This window comes from Bos indicus, chromosome 26 (genome assembly GCF_029378745.1).
Source record: "Bos indicus isolate NIAB-ARS_2022 breed Sahiwal x Tharparkar chromosome 26, NIAB-ARS_B.indTharparkar_mat_pri_1.0, whole genome shotgun sequence".
NCBI lineage: Eukaryota > Metazoa > Chordata > Mammalia > Artiodactyla > Bovidae > Bos > Bos indicus.
Window position 1 is genome coordinate 45,808,339 of NC_091785.1, and position 19,928 is coordinate 45,828,266.

A 19,928-nucleotide genomic window follows, 5' to 3' on the forward strand; every position below is an offset into this window, starting at 1 on the left:
CCCAAGCCGTGTCCACACGTCGGTTCTCTAAGTCAGCATCTAGGCAGGGCTCTTGACTTCAAGCGGCCTCAGAGTTCTACCTGCAGGAGCTCCTGGAGGGAAGGACCACAGTCTGGAAGACCTCCGCTCTGCCCCAAAAGCATAATAAGGAAAAACGGGCAGGGATGAACCCAAATCAATATCTCAAATGTTCTATCATTGAAGCAAGCGCGCAGTCTTGCTAGCTCTCAGCTACAGGTGTGCTGGGTGCCGTGGGGAAATAAAAGAGACTAGGCCACCCTCGTCCACTCCTGAGGAGCCCCGTGGCCCCTGGGGTTAGCTACACAGACTTCGAGGTTTTGTCTATTACCAGCAGGGAGAACGGGGAGATGAGGCCCCTTTGCCTACAGCTCCCCCACCCACCACCACCCCGAGTCCTTTCCTTCACTGTTTCCTTCACCTGCAGCAGGAGAGCCTCAAGCTATAGATTTTATAGCCTTAGGAAATCCCATTCAAGTGATGCTGTTTCTCGCAGAATTTCTCCATTACTATTTCTACTGGAAAGAAAAGAAGAAAATCAAGGATGCCTAGAATACACCAAGAGCACCTGATTCTTAAAACTGTTTCATTCCGCTGGTTAAAAAAAGGTGGGATAGTCCCACGAGGTCCCAACCCTGATGGTCCAGTGGTTAGGAGTTGGTTCTTTCACCATCATGGCCTGGGTTCAATCCCTGATTGGGGAACTAAGATTCCACAAGCCTCGCAGGCAGTCTGGCAAAAAAAAGAAAAGGACTTAAAAAAAAAAAAAGAGAAAGAGAGAATGAAGCTCTCTTTGAAAGCTGCATTCACCCAAAGTTGGAATTCCATGCATACTAAAATTAAAGTGAAGTTGCTCAGTCTTGTCTGACTCTTTGCGACCCCATGGACTGTAGCCTACCAGGCCCCTCGGTCCATGGAATTTTCCAGGCAAGAGTACTGGAGTGGGGTGCCATTTCCTCCTCCAGGGTATCTTCCTGACCCAGAGATCAAATCCGCGTCTCTGCGTCTCCTGCATTGCAAGTGGATTCTTTACGGCTGAGCCACCGGGGATTTGAGAGTTAATGTCGAGCATGGTAGATGCAGAAAGAATTCTTCCCAAATGCCTCCAGAGTACCCTTCTACCTGGTGCCTCACCAGCAGTTGGGTCAGAGGGGAAGCCGGGGCTGGGAGTGCCCAGAAACTGTTTCTTCAGGAATGTATGTCCCCAGATCCAGAGACCTGAAACTGCACTGAAGGCTGGACCTCTGCCTCTGTTTCTCCAGCTACAGGGTTGTGCCACTTCCAACCCCGCGGAAAGGCTAACTCACGTCTCATCACAGGCTCTGCTCCCTGCTGACCGCTCTCCATGCCTTTGCCTGCTGGTAACACAGAATCTCCACGTTTGGTGTCTCTGTTCCCCCCCAAATCCATACATTCTCCAGGGTCTCTTTCTGACCCAGGGATGGAAGCCGGGTCTCCTGCATTACAGGCAGATTCGTTACCATCTGAGCCGCCAGGGAAGCCCCTATGGGTGGCTGTAACAGAATGCAATAGACTTGCTTCCCTGGTGGCTCAGATGGTAAAGAATCTGCCTGCGATGCAGGAGACCTGGCTTCCATCCCTGGGTTGGGAAGATCCACTGGAAAAGGGCATGGCAGCCCACTCCAGTATTCTTGCCTGGAGAATCCCATGGACAGAGGAGCCTGATGGGCTACAGTCCATGGGGTCACAAAGAGTCAGACACAATTGAGCGACTGACACTACACAGCCACAGAAGAGATCAAGACAGTTCCCAGGGACACGTGCACACACACACACACACACGCACATTCACACTCACATTCACACGCACACTCGCACACACACCCCTGGGCTCTGCTGCACCCTCTGCTGGTGGGGCCCTTCCTCACTCACTCTTGCCCTGTTGACCCCGCAGCCTCACGACCACTGCAGGACCAGGCCTCTGCTGCAGAACCACCCTCTCCTGGAAACCCTTCCCAAGCCCCCACCCCTCAGCTCTGTCTCCCCCTGGGGGGAAGGGGCCTTACAGAGAACAGAGTGGAACAGGAGAGGGTCTTCCGCGGACCTGTGAATGGACTTCCCTCTCCATAGCCAGCCCTTTATTTTTCACTTCCTTTCTGTTTATAGCAAGTAGGACTAGTTCTCCTTTTTACAATCAACTTACTTTTTTGGCTTTTAAGGAACGTGCAAGTCGTAGCACAGATGATGCTGGGCAAGCAGACGTCCTCCGGTTGGTAGGAGAGGAGTGGGTTCAGAAGCATGGCCTGGGCTGTTCTGTGCTCACCTGCGCTTACAAGATTCCTCAGCTGCTTCTTGGTCTGGGGTCCTCCAGCCTAGGAACTCCTGAGGGGTTGTCATCACAGTGTATCCAGGAGCTGCACACAGAGGGAGTGCTGTGCACACTTACTGCCCTGAGCTGAGCCCGGCATGCTCTGGGATCCTCTGCGGGGCCTGGGTGTGTGTCTGACTCAGGCCAGACACCACTTCCTCATCGTCCGGTCTCCTGGTGCTGAAGCTAAAGCTCCAATAATTTGGCCACATGATGCGAAGAGCCAAATTATTGGAAAAGACCCTGATGCTGGGAAAGACTGAAGGCAGGAGGAGAAGGGGATGACAGAGGATGAGATGGTTGGATGGCATCACCAACTCAATGCACATGGGTTTGAGCAAACTCTGGGAGATGGTGAAGGACAGGGAAGCCTGAGGTTCTGCACTTTTTGGAGTTTCAAGGAGTCAGATACGGCTTAGTGACTTAACAACAGGTCCTTAGGGACAGCCAGGCAGGCATGAGGCATGGGTGTATGCCTGCATCCAGGCATGGCCCTGCCTCTGGGCCCGAAAGTTAAAAGGGTGTCTTGGTGGGCATGTTTGCGAGCCCAGGCTTGCTCTCTTCCTTGAGCAGAGCTGGGGAGTGGGCCTTCCATGACGCTGAGTCACAGGAGTTCTGTGCAGGTTCAAGGAAGTGTTAACTGAAGTGGGCTCTGTCCCCAGGGTCACTTAGCTGTACCCTGGCCCGGGGCATCAGTGGATCCTCAAGCCAGGGATGCCAGCTTGAGTCACCAAGAGCCCGCCTTGTGTGTGTCTCCTGCAACACCCAGAATTGAGGCTGAGTCACCCCAGGTGCTCACTCAGTCCCTCACACTCAACAGCCATCTACCCAGCTCCAACTCCACTGATAACAGCAGCTGACAGTTATTACACCTCACCCTCCTCCAGGCCATATGTGAAGTGCTCCCACATGGCTATCTGCAACGATAGGCTGTAATTAAATGAGATAATACATGAGCTCAATAGAGGCTGCCTTTTTGTATTATTGTTGCTTTCATCTTGCTCTTGTGAGCCCTGAGTGCAGGTTCTGCAGATAAGATGCATAAAGCCTCTCTCCCAGCCGGTGGGGCAGTCACAGATGATTTAAATTAAAGGACCAGGTAAGTCAGTCCAGGTAGATGCCCTCTCAGGAGAGAGGGCTTCTATGAGTGCTACAGAGGGAGTGGGGGGATCAACTGCTTAGGGGATGAAAAAAAAACCTCACTGGCTGACATTTGACCCAGGCTGGGATGGCATGAACCTTGAGCCAGAGGGAGCGAGGCTCACAAGTACTGGGCTAGGGTGTCTTCCGTTTAGGTGCCCTCTAGGGCATGGGTGTCCTTGGCTTTGAGAGTCCCTTAGACTGCAAGGAGATCCAACCAGGCCATCCTAAAGGAAATCAGTCCTGAATGTTAACTGGAAGGACTGATGCTGAAGCTGAAACTCCAATACTTTGGCCACCTGATGTGAAGAACTGACTCATTGGAAAAGACCCTGATGCTGGAAAAGATTGAAGGCGGGAGGAGAAGGGGACGACAGATGAGATGGTTAGATGGCATCACTGACTCGATGGACATGAGTTTGAACAAGTTCCAGGAGTTGGTGATGGACAGGGAGGCCTGGCGTGCTGCAGTGCATGGGGTCACAAAGAGTCGGACGATTGAGCCACTGAACTGAACTGAACTGAGGGCCTGGGAAAGTTGTGTAGGGCCTGGCTGGAGGCAGGCTGGAGGGGTGTGGTCCTTGAGGTTAGCAGGGCCTGTCTGTTCAGAAGCACCACGTTTGTCCTGGTCAACTGGGCATATGCCCGTGGGAGGGTGGTGAGCTGGGAGGTACGTTCTGGGTGTGGTGGCCACTCCCAGCAGGCTGCCCTGGGCTCAGAGGAGCGCCTGGCTGCCTGCCGGCCTGCACCTCTATCCAGTCATGGTGTCGGGGCACTGGGGCTTAAGGTGGCCATTGTGTTGACTGGTCGATGAGAATTACAGTTTCTATGAGGGCCTTTGTGCCACTAAGACCCAGAGACAGGGAGATCGAAGGAGCACTGGTCCCTGATAATAGAAGCCTGGAGCCTGGGCTGCAGGCCCAGTGACCTTGCCAACATGTGCGGAGTGGGCACAAGAGCATTGCCCATCCTGCCCACCCCATAGATGGGCCGTTGTCAAGACCAAATCCACGCAGGTGGCTCAGAGTCTGGATCTGATGCTGAGATGACTGGGCTCCATCTGAACGCTATTGCCTTTCTTTCTTATTTCTTGGCTGTGTGAGCTCTTCATCGTGGTGCACAGGCTTCTCTTGCTGTGGTGTACAGGCTCTAGAGTGCAAGGGCTAAGTAGTTGTGGCGTGTGGGCTTAGCTGCCCCTATGGCATGTGGGATCTTAGTTCCCTGACCAGGGATAGAACCTGTGTCCCCTTCATTACAAGGCAGATTCTTAAACACTGGATCACCCGGAAAGTCCCCTCCGCTGCTTTCCTATCTGTGAGCTCTGGGCAAGTTACAGAGAAACCTTTAGGAGCCTCAGTTTCCTCATCCGTAAATGGGCTAACCATACCTCCTAACTCCCGGGTTAGTATTATGAGGATGACAAGCTCTTAGCGCGTCGGTGGGCGTGTTCTCAGTAAATTAAGTGTAATCGTGCACCTGTTTCATTTGTGAAATTCAAAACTCTAAAGACTTCCCCAATTCACCCCTCCTTTTCCCTTAACTCACTTTCTAGATCCAGTTTCTTTTTCTCAGCCCATCGTCTCTGGGGCCTCTGGGGTGAGCGTCCTAAAGCACAGATCTGGGCCTTGCTTCCCCCTTGGCTTGGGGGTCATGGCCTTGCCCTCTGGCCCATGTCCACCCTGACCCTTCATCTCACCTCCGTGCTCCATCCAGGCATCCAGGCCCGGAGGGCTTTCCAGGCCCCGGCACCCCTCACACTGCTCCTCTTGCCTGAAGGGACACCCGTGTCTCGCCTTCTCACCTCGATGGCCACCTCTTGGTCTGCTTTCCCTGATCCCTCCAGGTGGTATGAACGTCTCCTTCCTCTGGACGCCCCTAGGCCTCCGGAGGCAGGGTGTGGGTTTGCATGTGTATCTGGCCCTGTAGGCTTCCCAGGTGCAATGCAGAAGACATGGATTTGATCTCTGGGTCATGAAGATCCCCTGGAGCAGGAAATGGCCACCCACTCCAGTATTGTTGCCGAGAAATCCCCTGGACAGAGGAGATTGATGGGCTACAGTCCGTGGGGTCACAGAGAGTCACATGACTGAGTGACTGGGCCCCCAGAGGGCCCTGACTGGTAGCCCCGGCCTGCCTTTCGTAGGTAGGCACTCACCTGGACTCCTTGTGGTGACCAAGAAGGACCCTCTGATCAGGGGTTAGGCTGTGAGGCTCCAGAGAGGAAGTGCTGCTTCTGCGGTCTGAACTGTCAGATGGCAACAGCCAGGTCCTGGAGCTGGGCCAGACTCCCACCCTGCAGCCCACATCCTGCCCTGGGCTCTCAAAGTGGCCTTGGTGAGGATGCCAGCGGGAGCCCTGGGCAGTGGCTGTGCAGGAGACCCTGCAAGAAACCGGGGAGCAGAGGTGAATTGCTTGTTGCTCTGGAGGCTGTGAGTCTGAGACCGAGGTGTCAGCAGGCTGGCGCCTCCCTGAAGCTGCTCTCTGTGGCCATTTGCAGGCGGTGTCCCCATACGGCCTTTCTTTCCATTCTGCGCCCCTGATGCCTCTTTCTCTCCCTTTTCCACTTTAATATAAAGTTCTTTATTTGGCTGTGCCAGGGCTTCACTGTGGTTTGCGGGATCTTTAGTTGCAGCATGCAGACTTTTACTTGCGGGATGTGGGATCTAGCTTCCTGACCAGGGATGGAACCTGGGCTCCTTGCATGGGGAGTGTGAGGTCTTAGTCACTGGACCACTGGGGAAGACCCCCTGAGGTCGCTTTGTGCGTCTGAATTTTTTCCTTTTACAAGAACACCAGTCAGATTGAGCGGGGTCCGTCCTAATGGCCTCAATTTAACTTGATCATCTCTTGAAAGGCCCTATTTCCAATTATAGTCACATTCTGAGGTACTGGGTATTGGGGATTCAACACAAGAATTTAGGGGGACAAACTTCAGTGCATAACCATGGGTCCCCAAAGGACAGCCAGAATGGCACTGCCCAAAGATGGAGGGGTGGGGGAAGGGCAGATACTCACCATGATTCCTGACTGCCTCTTCACCCAGGCCCCCGCTGAAAGCTGTGAGCACTCTGAGAGCCAGAGACCGGAAGTTGCTCCTCTAAATAAGTTTAAAAGGAAGACGCTGGGAGAATCCCAGAATTTCCCAAAGAGAATAAGGTACTTTAGAGGTTCCTGTTGTTGGTCAGTTGCTAAGGTGTGTTCGACTCTTTGCAGCCCCGTAGACTGCAGTATGCCGGACTTCCCTGTCCTCCACTGTCTCCCAGAGTTTGCTTAAGTTCATGTCCATTGAGTTGGTGATACTTTCTAAGCGTCTCATCCTCTGCTGCTAATCCCACCATGACAATAACACTGCTCCCATTTACGAGTACTGGCTCCGACTTTATGGTCCCCCTTCTTTCCTCACCATTTTTATGTTCTCCACTACACTTCTGAGCACTTGGAGCATGTTGACAACCCTGTTTTAAGGTCTTTGTCTGCTGTTAACAATGACATCATTGCTGTCATTTCTGTTTGTTTCTACTGATGGTTTTGTTTCCCTGGTTACAGGTCATGTTTTCCTGTATCTTTGCCTGTCTGGTCATTTTTGGTTGGATGCCAGACATTGTGAACTTTATATCGTTGGGTGCTGGATTTTATTGTATTCTTTTAAACAGCACTGGATTTTGTATGGTATTCTGTTATGTTACTTGAGCTCAGTTTCACTCATCTAAGCTTGCTTTTTGGCTTTATACTTTACTAGAGCAGCCTTTGGTCTAGGTCTAATGTAGTCGCACTATGAAGGTGAGATCCTTAGGAGGTCTCTACTTGTTCCACTGTATATTATGAGGTCTGTCCACTGAGGGTGAAGGTAACACCAACTCCCCTGTGAGCTCTGGGAATTATTTGGGGCCTGCTTCTTCCTGTGTTCTTTCCACAAACAGATTCATAGGGTTTCAATCCTCATGTGCGTAGTACTCAGAGACTCAGTGGAGCCCATCTGCAGATCTCTGGAATTTTCTCAGTGTGGACAGCTCCCTTCTCCTGGACCCCATGACCTGCAAGTCCTAGCAGCCTTGGCATCTCTGAACTCTAACATCTATTTTCAGTGAGTGAGACCCCAGGCTTAATTTAGTTCTCCTTCCTGTGCTGCAGCCCAGAAACTGCCTCCAGGAAGCCAGCTGGGCTCCATAGGACGCACCTCATTCATTTCTCTTCTTCAGGGTCACAGCCCTGCAGTGCCTCGTGTCTGGAAACCATCACTTTATCTGGATCCCCTCCCAGTGGAAGCTCTGCACCATTATTAAATCTTCCAGATGCTCTAGAAGTCAGGCTACTTTTAAAATGAGGAAACTTGAAACACTCAGGTAACTTTCCCAGAGTCAGACAGCTGCCAAGATGTTGGTCATGTGTCTGCCTGACTCTGTGAACACTACCCTGTGCCGACTGGACCCTGAGAGAATCCAGCCTCCAAGAGCAAGAACTCGACTGTCTCAGGCCTTGCCACCTGCACCCAAGGCTCCCTCTGTTTCAGGATGCTCCCCCTCCTGAAGAGATATCTGCAGAGACATCACTTTGTCAAAGCTATGGGTTTTCCTGTAGTCATGTACTGCTGTGAGAGTTGGACCATAAAGAAGGCTGAGCACCGAAAAATTGATGCTTTCAAACTGTGGTGCTGGAGAAGACCCTTGAGAGTCCCTGGGACTGCAAGGAGATCCAACCAGTCCATCCTAAAGGAAATTAGTCCTGAATATTCATTGGAAGGACTGACGATGAAGGTGAAGCTCCAATACTTTGGCCACTTGATGCAAAGAATTGACTCAAAAGACCCTGATGCTGGGAAAAATTGAAGGCCAGAGGAGAAGGGGGTGACAGAGGATGAGATGACTGAATGGCATCATCAACTCAATGGACATGAATTTGAGCAAACTTCAGGAGACAGTGAAGGACAGAGAAGCCTGGCATGCTGCAGTCCATGGGGTCACAAAGACTCGGACGCGACCGAGTGACTGCACAACGACAACCCCTTTCTGCAGGCATCCCGGCCCGCAGTCCCAGAGCTCATTTCTGTGTGTGCTCAGCGTGGGGAGGACTGCTTGTTCTGCATTTATATTCACAGGCACATCTGCCCACCAGGCACACGGGCTCTGCAGGCAGCATCCTCTACCGAACAACCTATTTGCTCTACGGGGCTGGTTGAAGTTTAACATCAAGGGTCTGCCTTAATGATCTTCATGGAGAATGCTGAGCAGGGCACCTGAAATGTACAGCAGAACCCAGGTGACTGCAGCGAGGCTGGTCCAGGAAACTGTTTCATAAGCTGCTTATCACATCTCAAGCCGTTCCCTTCCCCTGCTTTAACTTTACTTATTAAGAAATTTCAAACATAAAGATGAAACACGCATAAACCTATCACCTAGACTGAATAATTTTGCTTCATCTTTTTTTTTTTTTTTGCTGCAGTATTTTAAAGTAAATGACATACTTCCAAACACTGCAGCATGCATCTCTAAAACATAAGGAGTTTTCCCAAAAAATGTATTTATTTTTGGCTGGGCTGTGTCTTCACTGCTGCCCGTGGGCTTTCTCTAGTTGTGGTGAGCAGGGGCTACTCTTTGTTGCGTTGTGGTGGCTTCTCTTATTGCGGAGCTCGGGCTCCAGGGCTCAGCAGCTTCAGGTCATAGGCTCTAGAGCTCAGGCTCTGTAGTTGTAGCGTGTGGCCTTAGCTGCCCTGAGGCAACCGTGATCTTCCAGACCAGGTATTGAACCCACGTCCCGTGCGTTGACAGGCAAATTCTTAACCACTGAACCACTAGGGAAGTCCTAAGGATTTCTTTTGATATATTATCTATAATATATTATTATATAATAATGTAACAATAACTGTCATTAATAGTTATATTAATAATAATAACCATTATTACACTTGGCAAAATAAATAATTTAAAAATATTATGTACTATTGGTTCACAGTTAAAATTGTCTCTTGTCCTTAACAACTTTCAGAGTTGGTTTGCTAAGAGCAGTATCAGTATCCAGTCAAGAAGCGCATTTCTTATATTTGTTAAATTTTTTTAAACTTAGAAGAGTTCTTTCTCATTTTTTTTTTTAATTATACTGACTTATTGGACTTCTCTGGTGGCTCAGACGGTAAAGAATCTGCCCATAACTGTAGGAAACCCAGGTTCAATCCCTGGGTAGGGAAGATCCTCTGGAGAAAAGAATGGCAATCCACTCCAGGATTCTTGCCTGGAGAATCCCATGGATGGACAGTGGAGTCTGGCGGGCTACAGTCCACGGGGTCACAAAGAGTTAGACATGACTGAGTGACTAACACTTTCACTTTCATTGACACCAGACCACTGTCCTATAAGAGCCTTCCTTCTATCTTCATGTAACTATACAGGTTTTCCTCAACTTATAACAAGGTTACACCCTAATACATCCACTGTAAGTTGAAAATATCATTAAGTTGAAGATATATTTAACACACTAATCTACCAAACATCATCACTTAGCCAAGTCTATGTGAAACACACTTAGAATATTAAAAAAAAAAAAAGAAAAATCCTTGGCCCGACCACAAGGCATATGGGGTCTTAGTTCTGCGGCCAGGGGTTGAACGTGTGTCCCCTGCATTGGAATCATGGAATCTTAACCACTGCACCACCAGGGAAGTGTCCCCTGACTTTCCTTTCCTTAACAGAGCACTTAAGTTAGCCTATATATAGTGGGGCAAAACAAAGCCTGTTTTATAAGAAGGTGTTGAATATTTTGTGTAATTCACTGGACACTGTACTGAAGTAAAGAGCAGAATGGTTGGTTGTCTGGACACAGAATGATTGTATGTATATTGGTCATTTCCTCTCCTGACTGAAGGCTGACTGGGAGCTGTGGCTCCCACCTGCTGCCCAGCGTCAGGAGATAGAACTGTATTATTAGCCCAGGAAAAGATTCAATTCAGTTCAGTCGCTCAGGCGTGTCCGACTATTTGCGACCCCATGGACTGCAGCATGCCAGGCTTCCCTGTCCATCACCAACTCCCGGAGCTTACTCAATCTCATGTCCATCAAGTTGGTGATGCCATCCAACCATCTCATCCTCTGTCATCCCCTTCTCTTCCCACCTTCGATCTTCCCAACATCAGGGTTTTTTCAAATGAGTCAGTTCTTTGCATCAAGTGACCAAAGTATTGGAAAAGATTGAAAATTCAGAATTCAAGCTAAGGTTTGTACCGAATGCACAGCACTTTCGTACCATTCTTAAGTTGAAAGACCTTAAGTCCCACCATTCTAAACAAGGGGTTCTCAAGGGTTCTTGTGGGGTCATTTAACTTTTTCCTCAGTCTTCTCTTTTTCCTGTAACCTGGAATTTAGATGTGAAGTCTTGCGTATACTTTTTTTTTTTTTTGCGGGGAAAGGGGGATTATACCTTTTCATTCTGTGTGGCATTAGGCGCTGTGACCACATGCTGGGTCATGTAATACAATGCTAACATCTGCTACTGGATCAAAGCGGGGGCAAGTACATGCCTCACTGCACACCGCATTCTTAGCTTTTCAGGTGGTGAGTAGACTGTGATGAAGCCCCTTGATGAAGTGCGTGAAATCCCCACATCTCTGTCTCACTCTCCTCTGTTCCTGCCCCATTCACTGTGCCTTCTGCCACCTCCACCAGGCAAGATTTTGCTGAATCGGTCTCCTAGGTTTGCATTTGTGAATGTGGAAAACTTTTTCCAACGAAACAAATTAATTTTAATTTTCAAAATCTAAATAACGTGTAATGCAAAGTCGATTACGCTTTTTCACGGCCCCCTCTTAGGATTCTGCCTTATCTTGGGAGGGGCCCCTAGTCTGAACTGATCCTCAGGCCTGGCCCCTGCCGGGAACCGCAGTGCTGTTGGGCAGGTCATACCTGCAAGCCAGCAGAGACCCGATTGCTGTGCGAAGCCCGGGAGGGATGGCTGAGATCAGGGGCCCACCCATGGCGACTCAGGAGTTAAAAACACCAACTCACTAAAACCCCCAGGGCTCGTGGAGTTGGAGACGATGCCAACCTAGAGCTCATGCAACCACAGGGCAAGGAGCCAGGCCTGGACTCAGTTTCCAGCCTCTAGATGGGACCACTGCTGCAGTCAGCCAGGGAACGCAGACAAACCTCCCAGAGCCACATGGATGGTGGCCAAGCTTGGGTACATATCGAAGTAATGGGATCAAAACCTCATTGTCTCCAACATGTGGTCTGTGGTTCATCTGGAGTTTTAAAATTCTGTTTCAGAAATTTCTTTATTTTTAAAAATTATTTGACTGTGCCAAGTATTAGTGGCAGCACGCAGAATCTTTAGTTGCAGCCTCAGGACCTTCAGTCGTGGCGTGTGGGATCGAGTTCCCTTACCGGGGATTGAACCTGGGCCCTCTGCATTGAGAGGGAGGAGGCTTAGCCACTGAACTACCAAGGCAGTTCCAAGAAATTTACTTTTATCACAGTCTTACAAAAATATGCAAGTCCCATAACATATATATGTATTTTTTTTCAGTGTGTCTCTTGTATCAGAGTGAAAGTGGAAACTTATAGTAAGTGTGAAGCATGACGTTATTAGGCAAAATCCCTGGGGGCAGCATCAGATAAGAAAACCAAGTATAACTAGAGGATGTCTCACCTGTGCAGCTGTATCTTCTCCTTTGATCCTTAGAAGAGGCTGGCATCATTGCCCGTAGCTTATACACAGAGCTATCAGAACCCTAAGGTTTAGGAGCAGAACAGGCTAGAAACGGAGAGAGAAGGTCACACAGCTGGCAAAGGAAGGCCAGGACTCCGAGGTGCATATGGCTCTCAAGCTCCTCATCTTTCACTACAATATGCCATATGCCTCCATGTGTAGCCACACAAGCGAAACCAAAACATTGGACACAAGAGAGATCAGTATCATTAAAATGTTTCCCAGGTTTTCATTGCAGAATTCCACATTCCTGATAAGACCAACAAGGCCCTTCTACTGCAAGCTCATTCCGTGGCCTTTCCCCTGGTTTCCTGTGCTTCAGGGAAGATTGAAGTCCCCTGAAGCATCTGTGCTCCTTCCCACCCCAGTGCCTTCCCACATGTGGTTCCCCCTGCTAGTCTCTGTTTTTCCTTAAAGTCTGGGCAGCTTCTGTTTTCCCAGAAAGCCTGTTCTGACCTAGAGTAGGTCAGGCCATCATGTCACTGGTCTCAGAGTGTCCTGCTTCTCCTGGATAGCACCTTCACACCTTCAGGGGTCAGGGTGACCAGGCCATGGGTTCAGGGCCTGAGCTCCTGAGGTTTCTAATTTCCACAGGAGGTTTTAAGTGCCCGCATGTGGCTGCGTGTGATTGGAGCCCAGTCCGTTCCGTCTGTGGGACTCAGGTTCTTTATCAGTAAAACAGGGCCTGTGACTTTCTATGAATCTGTGGTTTTTTCTGTGAACTCTCAAGTCATATGTTACCCTCTGCGTACAGGAGGTTACCTCTCAGGCACCCAAACGGATAAGCTCTTAAGGAATCCTCAGGCGTTTAATCAGTATTCTGGGTGGAATGCGGAGATTTCCTTGTCTCAAAGTAGCCCGGAAGGCAGGTGGCAGGCCTTCTCTACATCAGGATGGTGGCCTTCCGGGTCTTCCCCAGGCCCTCCCAGCCCGTTCCCTGATCTCCCCCACCCAGCACTGTCCCTACCCCATGGAGCCTTCCAATCTTTTTACCATCCTTCCTCCAATCCTTGAAGGCTGGGACTCCCCTGGGGGTCTAGTGGCTAAGACTCGGAGCTCCCCATGCAGGGGGCTGGGGTTCAATCCCTGGTCAGGGGACTAGATCCCACATGTCACAATTAAGACCTGGGGCAGCCAGAAAAAAAAAAGAAAAAATTCTTGAAAACTTCCCAGCCTACTACCATTGTCAGTGGTTCTTGGGGGTATGAGTTTATTCCATGACACCAAATGTATTCCATCCTGAGGCTGTCTCCTTCCTCCTTTTGTTGGTTTTGATGTTTCTATTCTTTTCTGAAATTATGGTAAAAATAAATGTGTGTGTGTTAACTTGAAGAAAATCTGAAGCCCCCCCCCCCAATCTTTTCCTGGTGCGGTAAACACAAGAGCCTGAGGACGCTTAGCACAGTGGATACCAAGTTCCTAAGAGGCCAGTGTGTCTGCTCCAGGCCGGGACTGGGGTTTCCTTTCCAGGCTAGCACCCTCTCTCCAGTTCCCGACTCCCCCCTCGTCACAGACCTCCTGTCCTACTCAGCTTGCAGAGGCTTCTGGGACCAAAGGAGGCTGAGGTCTCTGGGTCAACGCACTCACTCCACAGTCCAGCAAGAGGTCACCTTCCCGCAACGCCCCCTAACCGGCCCCCCCCTCCCACCCCCGCCCCACCCCAGGCCAGCACTGCGCTGGCTCTTCCCACTCTCCTTGGGTGTCTCCACCCAAGCACTAGGAGCCAACCTATGTCTTGTTATTCTACCCATCACCTCCCCCTCCCTAACTTGGCTAGTTGGTGCTCAGCGCACTGGGCGCTGGGTAGGTGCTCAATTAACTTCTGCCAAACGAATGAATGAATGAACCACGCGCTCCGGGGAAGGCTTCCTCCCAGGGATCCTGCTCGTTTGCTCAGCTCCAGGCCTGTCCCCCAAACCAGGGGTGGGGGATTGGGGGGGAACCTCACATCACTGGGAGTCGGTCTGATGTAGAAGTTTCACGAATTGCCAAGACTCCCCCTGCCCGCTTCCCGGCCAGGGGGCACCCCCTTTCTGGGTGTATGAGATCCAGCCCTCGGGAGGGCACCCCGACTCGCAGAAGTCCCGCACATCAGGAGGAGACGACAGCCCCTGCGGGGGGCGCTCCTTTGGGGGTGGGGGTCGTGGGCGCGGAGCGCGGGGCAGGGCCGCCGAGGGCCGAGGCCGCGCGCGCGGCTCCCCGCCCGCCCGCCGCCTCCCGCCGCCGGCCCGCCTCCCGCTGGCGCTCCCGGCCTTTCCCATCCGGCCCGCGACGCCCCGCCCGCCCCGTCCCACATGACACCGCCTCCGCCGCAAACTTTTTCCACCCCATCCTGCCGCGGCCCGAGAGGGATGGAAAATGGCGGCCTAGGCGCGGAGTTTCCTGGCGCAGCGGCGGCGGCCTGGGCGCGGGGGGCGCGGGCGGCAGCATGACGCGCTGGGTGCCCACCAAGCGCGAGGAGAAATACGGCGTGGGTGAGCACCTCCGCGCGCCGCGCGCGGGGCTCCGGGCCGCCGGGGGCGCACCCCGGAGCCTGTTGCAGGCGGCCCGGGCGGGGACGCGGAGTGACCGCGGCGCCCGGAGCCCCGCGTCCCCAGCCCTCCCCCTCTGCCCGGGGGGTCCGATCGCGCTCCCGTCGGCGGGCACTGCCCACTCGGCGCCCGGGGCGCACGCCGTCCCCGAGCTCGCTCCGGAGCCCGCGCGAGCCGGGCCGGGGACACGCGGGTGTGTTTGGGTGTGTGTTTGGGGGGGTACACGGCGGGTTGTGTCACGTCCCGAGGGTGTCCCCTCCGACACCCAGCTCTCGGGACGGGCACCGCGGCGGCCGAACCCTCCAGCCTCCCGGGGCTTGCCCCCGGACTCCCGATCCCAGCTGGGCCGGGCCCGGCCGGGAGGCCCCCGGGGGCATTGTTCAGCCGCGCCTTTTTTTTTTTTTTTTGCTTTTCGGGTGAAGTTGTGCTCAGCGTCTGGGGCTCCCGGGTGGACAGTTTCGAGTTGCAGCGATCAAGGAGAGGAGAACTGTGCTCTCCTCCGGGGCGGTGGGCGGGAGGAGGTGGCCCGTGCAACCGGGGCGGCCCATCGCACGACCCGGCAGCTTGGTGGTCCTGCCCTGGACGGCGCAGGACCCTGGGGCCGGCAGCCGAGCGCGTCCCCGGAGCCGGGGAGCGGAGTTGGGAAGGGCAGGACGGGTTTTGGCTCCGTGGCTCTTTGTCGTTTGCGGAGGGGAGTGAGGGGAGTCCGGTTGCAAGTTTACATTTCTGCCCAAGTACACATACATTCCAGAGACACTTTCCTTAAGGGCCAAACAAACGGCCCCCTTGGGCCCTGTGCGCCCTGCAGCCCTTCTGGCGGGGCCTGGCCTGCCGGGGCCTGTGGGTTCCTGTCTTCTCTTGACTTACCCACCCAAGGCTTCTGTCTGGGTGGGCGGCTGGTCCCCCAGCTCCACAGCTTCCCAGTTGGTTTTCAGTCTCTTTCCTCCTGCTCCAGGGTCCAAAGCGGAGACCATCTCCTCAGAGGCCAGGCTGGACTCTGCCTGACCTGGGCCTCCTCCGAAGGCAGGGGATACCTCCCTGGGGTTCCTGGTCCCTCCCCTGTCTTGCCTTTGGGGCTCTGAACCTTTGCAGTGTGGTCACCCAGAGTGTCTTCCCACTCCCGCTGCTGGTCTGGTTCAGGCCGCCTGCTACTGCAAAGCCTCCTGGGTGCTGCTCGTCCCCAGGGCACTCTCTTTTTTTTCTGTGATGCCAGTGGCTTATCTGCGAGATGCCAGAGATGCAGAGTGGGCACTGGGACGGTCCTAGGTCCCCTCTGGGCCTGTGCTGTCTTAGTGCAGGAGCGGCCCTGTTTCAGGACCGCAGTGGCTGAATTCCCTCCCCACCGCCTTTTAGAGACTCAGGCATCTGAGACTCAGGCTTGTTTACAAATGTCAATAGCCCAACAGAGCTGGGCTTTCCGATGGCAGCTCTGTTTCTAAACTTCTAAGTGGCATCCTGTGTGCATTCAGATGGTTTCAGACCCATAGAAATAACCCCATCCATCTGCATTGGATGAGGGAGGTTTGGGGAAGTGGAGTTTCCTGCTGGGGTAACTGCAACCTGGGGGTGGGGGGGGGTCTGGGCTGTGGGGAGCCTGTTGGGATGCTGTGTTTAGGCTGAGGGCTGAGGGCGACCCTCGGGGAACTTGCACTGAGAGGTGAAGGAGGAGCTGGAGCTCTGGGGAGAGGCAGGCAGAGGGCAGGAGACCACCGTCCTGCTTGGGACTTGGCCCCTCGTCCTGTGTGCTGGGGTCTACTCACTGTCCCCCCCGTTTCACAGAGGCCGAGGACAGACGAATGCCATTGAAACCCTGGTGGTGGCTCTAGAGCTCATTAATGGTCAACTCCCCCAGCCCCCCACCAGGTGATGGGGAAGGGGCTTCTCTTTAGGATACTATATATATATTTTTTTACACTTTGTATTTTATATTGGAGTCTAGCTGATTAACAATATTGTGATACTTCAGGTCTACAGCAAGGTGACTCAGCCGTACAGATACATGTATCCATTCTCCCCCTGTATCCATTCTCCCCCAAACTCGCCTCCCATCCAAAGCTGCCACAAAGGTTGAGCAGAGTTCCCTGTGTTAAACAGTAGGACCGTGTTGGTTATCCATTTTAAATATAGTCAGGTGTACACGTTGATCCTGGGACACCGTATTTTAAGACACCTTGATCCTCTTGGTTCCTGGGGTGACCTGGATGGTGTCAGTGATCACCCTGTAGGTGTAGATGGTTGAATAGTGGCTTGTGTCTCAAGACCGAGGGGAACATTCACGAGCAGGGTCTGCCCACTGGGGAGGCGGCTCTGGGCGTGACCGTGGCTGTGTCCTTTCTGCAGTAAGGCAGACGCCTTCTGGAAGCTTTTGTGGCTCAGTGGTAAAGAACCTGCCTGCCAATGCAGGAGATGCAATGATCTCTGGGTTGGGAAGATTCCCTGGAGGAGGGCATGGCAATCCACTCCAGTATTCTTGCCTGAGAAGTCCCATGGACAGAAGAGCCTGCTGGGCAACAGTCCATGGGGTCGCAAAGGGTCATACACGACTGAAGTGACTTAGCATGCATGCATGGCAGTGCCTTCTGATATCACACCTTGGGCTCATACTTTGGTTTGAAGAAAACTCCCAAGGTGAAGAGTTTCAAAGAAGAGAAGTTTCCTGGATGGTTTTGGAGGCAGTTCTGGGAAGGATGTGAGTGGCAGTCAGGCAGTCAGGGGACCCAGAGGGGGCTGTTCTACTTAGTGTCACCAGGAGAAGATGACAAGACAACCCATCTCTGAGCAGCAGAAGGAGCTTTAAATACATCCTGTCAAGGAGGGCGGGCAGGCTTAGAACTCCTGATTTGGGGCAGGAGGAAGCCAAGGGTGCTTGAACCAGGTGCCCCTCCTGTCTGGCAGTTGCCTGGGGAGGGGTCCCCTGGTTCTCAGGGCCTGGGCTGGCTGGGAAGATGGAAGTGCTGTATGTAGGAATCCATTTCCCCAAGCTAACTGGCTCTTTCTGCCTAAGGGAAAACTCCTAGAGAGCCCTTTCACCAACCACAAAACTTTTTTGGCTGGAGTCTCATAAGGAGACTGTGTCTCCCTAGATGGGCTCTGGTGGGTCTGTGGGCGAGCCATGCTTGCAGCGACTTGGCCTGTGAATAGATCACGAGGGGAGAGAAAATGGTAAAACTCTTATCTCATTTGCAAACATGAATCACAGCTCATTGTCTGCAAGTACTTAGGTTCTGTTAGAAGCATTGTTTGTAAGTAAGACACTTCAGTTATTTATTTGTTCTGTAAAGTCGGGAAAGGAGTAAACAGCTGATCTCGTGCTTCCTCAGCAAAGGCAGGAAATCCCGGCACCCCCGGGGATTCATGGGGTTGGGGCAGGGCGGGGGCGGTGGTGATGGTCACCTGTGCAATTGACCAGCCTGTTCCTGTCTCCCCTTGGGTGTGAGTTTGGTGGGTCAGTGTTTACAGACTGGCTTATTAACACAAGGCATGAACTTTGACCTAACTCAGTCACAGTCAGGGGTTGGGCCAGCTGAACTTTTCCATCACCCCCGACTAAGTTGAGTCATAACGTCCCAATACCTGTAAAATTGTGTTCATGTGGATACAGTTGCTAAGATTAGGTGAAAAGATGCAGTGTTCTAATTCTCAGCCTGATGGTGTTTGCCTTATAAGAATTCACTTAAGTCATATATTTGATCTGGGAAGTTTTCTGAGGATGGTGGGCTCATATCTCCTTGACGGTGTGGGAGACAGAATATTCCCCGCCATGCCCCCCAACCCCTGCCAAATATCCACTCCCTAATCCCCAAGACTTATGAATATGATGTGTGGCATGACAGAAGGGACTTGGCAGGTGTGGTTACGGTTACGAACCTTGAAATGGGTTGATTAGTCCTAAGTTACTCACCTGGAGCTGAAGCCCCAATACTTTGGCCGCCTGATGTGAAGAGCCGACTCGCTGGAAAAGACCCTGATGCTGGGAAAGATGGAGGGCAGGAGGAGAAGGGGACGACAGAGGATGAGATGGTTGGATGGCATCAGCAACTCAATGGGCATGGGTTTGAGCAAGCTCCAGGAATTGGTGATGGACAGGGAAGCCTAGTGTGCTGTTGTCTGTGGGGTCACAAAGAGTCGGACACGACTGAGTGACTGAACGGCAGCAGACACTGGGTCCCCTGAGCAGAGGACTTTCTCTGACTGCTCGCAGTAGAGAGGTGCGGTAGAAGTGGACTCAGGCTCCGAGGCTGGGGAGGGCTCCACGCCCCCTTGCTGGCCCGGAGATGTAGGAGGCCACTTGCTAGGACCCCAGGGAGCTCAGGGTGGCCCAGCTGACAGCCAGCAAGGAAACGGGGACCTCGGTCCTGCAGCCACAGCTGGATTCTGCCAGCGCCCCCAGTAAGCCCGGAAACAGATTCATTCCAGAGCCTCCCGTGAGAGCCCAGCTGGCTAGCACCTTGGCTCTGAGACCCAGGAACACTGGGCGTCTGACTTGGAGCACAGTGAGATAATAAACGTGGGTGGTTTTCAATTGCCAAGGGCGTGGTGATGGGTTATGGCAGCAGTCGGGCGGGAATGGAGGTGGTGTGGTGAGCAGCCTGGGCGAGACTGGGTTCTCTTTCCAGCCTTGGCTTTGCCAGGAGGCAGGTTGACCTCCACATGTCCTTCGCTCTTCACTCCAGGCCAAACTCAAACAGGGAATGTGGGTATTGGCACCGAGACATCTTTGACTCCTGGGTCTTAGTCATCATGTGGCCCTTGAGCAAATGACTCCTGCTTCCTTAGCCTCAGTTTCCTCATCTGGAAAGGGGACTCAAGCCTGCCTTCCACAGAGACCAGTGGGGATTCATTGAGATAGTGTCCTCAGAGCACAAAGTGCTGAGGTCAGCATTTGAGATAAGCCAGGCAGTCCGTGCAGCAACGCTTTTAGTAATTTTTTTAATTTAATGAATTGCAGTTTAGAAATGTGGTGACAAGTGATTTCCTCTTTGGATTCGACAGTCACCATGGCTGAAGGAAGGCTCTTCTTCCAAAGTTAATTTTCTACCGGGGAGTGTGACATTTGCTTGATAATAGAGATTATGACGTGTGTATTCAGATTAGCTCTGAGCAATGGTAATTGCTAGGAATATGGTAGTATTCCAATAAGTTTGGGAGTGTGGAGCTGCAGAGAGATCCTTCATGTTGCCTGGAATAGCAAGCAAGCTGCTACTTTGGGGGATGAA

The 19,928-nt window shown here is 52.4% G+C and overlaps 1 protein-coding gene across 4 annotated transcripts in view; it reads left to right on the forward strand.

The window, feature by feature from the left end:
• The first annotated feature begins 14,456 nt into the window (after window positions 1-14,456).
• Window positions 14,457-19,928, forward strand: part of DOCK1 (dedicator of cytokinesis 1) — a 556,998-nt gene continuing 551,526 nt past the window's right edge. For all 4 annotated transcript variants that reach the window (XM_070781087.1, XM_070781089.1, XM_070781088.1 and 1 more), the window contains exon 1: window positions 14,457-14,655. In XM_070781087.1, coding sequence (XP_070637188.1) covers window positions 14,610-14,655 — 46 coding nt within the window. In that variant the 5' untranslated portion in view covers window positions 14,457-14,609. The remainder of the gene's footprint in view (window positions 14,656-19,928) is intronic.